This window comes from Octopus bimaculoides, chromosome 24 (assembly GCF_001194135.2).
Source record: "Octopus bimaculoides isolate UCB-OBI-ISO-001 chromosome 24, ASM119413v2, whole genome shotgun sequence".
Taxonomy (NCBI): Eukaryota; Metazoa; Mollusca; class Cephalopoda; order Octopoda; family Octopodidae; genus Octopus; species Octopus bimaculoides.
The window spans coordinates 33598234-33602067 of NC_069004.1; the positions used below are offsets into that span (position 1 = coordinate 33598234).

At 36.4% G+C, this 3834-nt stretch overlaps 1 protein-coding gene across 1 annotated transcript in view; it reads left to right on the forward strand.

The window, feature by feature from the left end:
• The window catches only part of LOC106873703 (probable tubulin polyglutamylase ttll-15), a 26515-nt gene that overhangs the window by 15640 nt on the left and 7041 nt on the right, over positions 1 to 3834 (forward strand). Inside the window, exons 9-10 of the mRNA XM_014921180.2 lie at positions 774 to 858; positions 1779 to 1954. Of these exons, the coding sequence (XP_014776666.1) occupies positions 774 to 858; positions 1779 to 1954 (261 nt within the window). The remainder of the gene's footprint in view (positions 1 to 773; positions 859 to 1778; positions 1955 to 3834) is intronic.

The following is a 3834-nucleotide window of genomic DNA, read 5'->3' on the forward strand; positions in this document are numbered from 1 at the left end:
AGATACGGGGTAGGACCGCCTTTGGCAGTAATTACAGCTTGAATTCTACAAGGTATGGACTCGTACAAAGTTAGAATTTTTTCCAAAGGAATTTTTGTCCCTTCTTCAGCTAAAACAGTCTCCAGTTCTTGTAGTGATGATGGTGGAGGGGTCCTTGGGAGTGAAAAGATTGGGGACCACTGTTTTAAGGTAGAATCATTACCGCACAGGGCCAGATGTTCAGTGGTATTTCGTATGTCTTTACATTCTAGAGTTCAAATTCCACCCAGGCCAATGAAATAAGTACCAGTTGAATACTAGGGGTCAATGTAATCAGCTTACCCACTCCCACGAATTTGCTGGCATTGTGCCAAAACTTGAAACCAATATTGTTCTTGTAGTTATTGTTGAGTAGACCCAGTTCTGCCTTCTTCAAACATATCCATGATCAAAGGCCTTCCAGCCATGGCCAAACATTTCATATTTTAAAGGCATCGTGCATCTAAGAGTGAAGTACATTACCCTATCTCCCTATTTTTTACAAAACAGTAATGGTGTGTGCTTTGAGATTGCATTAGCTGCTATGTTTAGCAAATCAAGGGAACACAATGTCACTTCCCCTGTTGTTATCTGCTTTTAAACATTGTTGTTGTTGTTGCTGTTGCTGCTTAGCACTTGTGTTAGCCCTGTTTCAGTAGACCCATGATCAACTGCATTCCGACCATGACCAACCCACCTCATCTTAGTTTCAAGTCTCTTGTAACATCTGATGTTCTTTTTCCTTCTGCTTCCAGGTTCTGTCCAGTGAAATATTACCCGTTTGATGCTTCTAACGTCGACAAATATGTTGTAGGGGACATTTACACCGCTCTATGGAAGGTAGGCAAGGATTCTGTTGAGGCTAGTACCAAGCACAGTGTGTTCAGTACTGAGACATGGTTCTTGAGCTGTGTTACACTTGATTTATTTTCTTAATAGAGTGTCAGAAATCTGACACAATTTCATGAATCTACATGTGTGACTGTGACACGAGTGATACATATGGAGTCTCATGACTGTGTGTGACACTGTGTTACAAAAGTAACAGATGCATAAAAATTGCTGGTGTGAATGTTGTGAGGTTATGTTGTGACCTAACAACTACAGAACTTGAAAGTGAAACAAGAGACTGAAGTACTGCTGCTACTCTGTGACTGTTGAGGTTGCAGTATCATGACATTGACATGACTGATGACTGACGATGGATGATTGGTGACTAATTATATAGCAATAATGACGACATAGCAATGATTGGTGATTGATGACAAAGCGATAATAATGATATGGCAATGGCATGACTGATGATTGATGATATAGCGACCGGGTCATTAGAGTGTTAGATAGAATGCATCACAGTATTTGTTACATTTATCTGTGCTGTGAGTTCAAATCCCACAGCAGCCAATTTGACATGTCTGTGGAGTACTCAACCACTTACACGTTAATTCAGGGGCAGATAATTCAGTAAATCACACAAATGAATCCTCATTGTTGAATGATGGAATTCCAACACTGGTATCTATGGTTTCCTGCCATTGAAAGAGATACCATTGGTATGACCCTATTGGAAGATGCTGTCAAAGTTTCCATTCAAAGAATTGGTACAAGTTTGGCAGCATGTGGTGTACATGCTTCTGGTAAATGGTATACGGTTGGGGAGTGTTAGGGAAGAATGGAGGGTTTATATAAAGATGAACCATGTTATAAAGGTGTTCAAATAAAGAATATATTTCTGAATGTAAAATATTTTATATTTCCAGATACCAACATTCTATAAACTCTACAAAGAACGTGGTTTTACATTCAAAGAATCATTCAATTATTATTTGAAATCTCAAGGTAACAATAAACTTTCACCTCTCTGTCTTTTTCTTTTTCTCTCCCCCACTCAATCCCTTAATTCTCACTACGATCATGGTTGGGCATTCACGACAAAGTCTCTTTGCAATTCACAATTTTCCATCGTTCCTGGCAACTACTCCTTACTCAGATTTGGATTGTCTTCTGAGAGTTGGTCGAGGAATATTCAAATACGTTTTCCTCTGCTGCATCTCCATGAGTTGGTTCTCCCAACATTAGTTTGTGTACAACTTCTTTCTTCAAAAATATATATATGTATGCATGTGCGTGTGTATATATATACACACACACGTGTATATGTGTTGGCGTATATACATGTGAATGTGTGCCTTTCAGCGTATGTGTGTGTGTGTAGGTAGATGCAGTGTGAAAAAGAGAAGTGAGAGAAAGTGTGTTTCACTCCACCCGCACACACACACACACACATATAAAGATGTACACAATAATTCTGTTGACTAAACGGCCTCCAAATCCAAACAAACTTTCCGTTATTTTTGAAGGGAAAATCTTAAATATCCGAATATATTGGCTAAAGTCTCCGTTATTTGTGAACCGGAGATCAGTTGAAAACTAATGAAGACAAAAATATCAATAATAAAATCTAAAGACAAATGTATCAAGAGAGATAACTCTCCTTTGAAATTTGTCTTTAGAATGATTATGAGAAGTTACGAAGTTATTTCCCTTGGTAATTTGAAATTTCTTGTTTCCTAAGAATTACCGTATTTGATGGCATAAAAGACAGTGGCATATTAGAGGCAAACTTTCCTCTCGGGGTCGATAAAATAAGTACCAGTTACGCACTGGGATTGATGTAATCGACCTAATCCCTTTGTCTGTCCTTGTTTGTCCCCTCTATGTTTAGCCCCTTGTAGGCAATAAAGAAATAAGAAACGTTAGCACGATGGGTGAAATGCTTAGCGGTATTTCGTCTGCCCTTACGTTCTGAGTTCAAGCTGGTCGTATCTGACTAAGATATTCCACCTACTTTATAGTCAAATTGACTAGATCAGGCCTCTTACGCCTGCCCTACTATGTCAGTCTAAAACCCTTTAATCAAACTCCTGAAGCTATCAGATAATGAGTAATTAATTCAAAACAATGTGAATAAATAAACAATATATTCGACTGAGTAATCAGTATGCTAAAGGCTTACGTTTAATTATGAATAATGAATATTGAATTTAAATTTTGGCACAATGCCAGCAATCTCGGTGTTTAACTGGTATTTATTTCACCAACACCAAAAGGATGAAAGGCAAAGTTTACCTCGGAGGCATTTGGGTTTGGAATTGAAATAATGAAGACAAATTTAATTATGTTTCTTATAATTAATTATAATTTAATTATATTGACATAACAAGTAAATGAACTGAGATATTACACATCAAAAGTAATTAGTGATAGGAAAGAAATTAACAAAACTCAATACTATATATATATAATGAAGAAATAAATAGGATAATTATCCTCTTATACAGTACAACTAATTAGTGCTCCAATAAAGCCTCAGGAATATAAATCCAGGAAAGAGAGAATAAATTTCAAAGGTCAGAGTTCATATTCCCTCAATATATTTCAAAGTGTCAGAATACTCCACAGCATACATAGGTCTGATCTTGATCTGAAATTGTGTGTTGAAACAGATTTTGCTGTGTGTGTGTATACACACACACACATACTTTATGTATGTATGTATAATTTATATTAAAATCTTAACTGTAATTAAGATAAATTACTTCTTACAAATGTGTGTGTGTGTGTGTGTGTGTGTGTGTGTTTCCGCTTAGCTTGAAACGACCAGCTGTTTTAATAAAACTTAATTAATCTGTTCTGTTAGTTTATTTAAAAGATAATCTGTTATGTTAATTAAAATATAATTAAGCTGGTGTTGGACTTGAAACGTCAGCTGTTTCCATTTACACAAAGTGATTAGAGAAGGATAATTTGAATAAA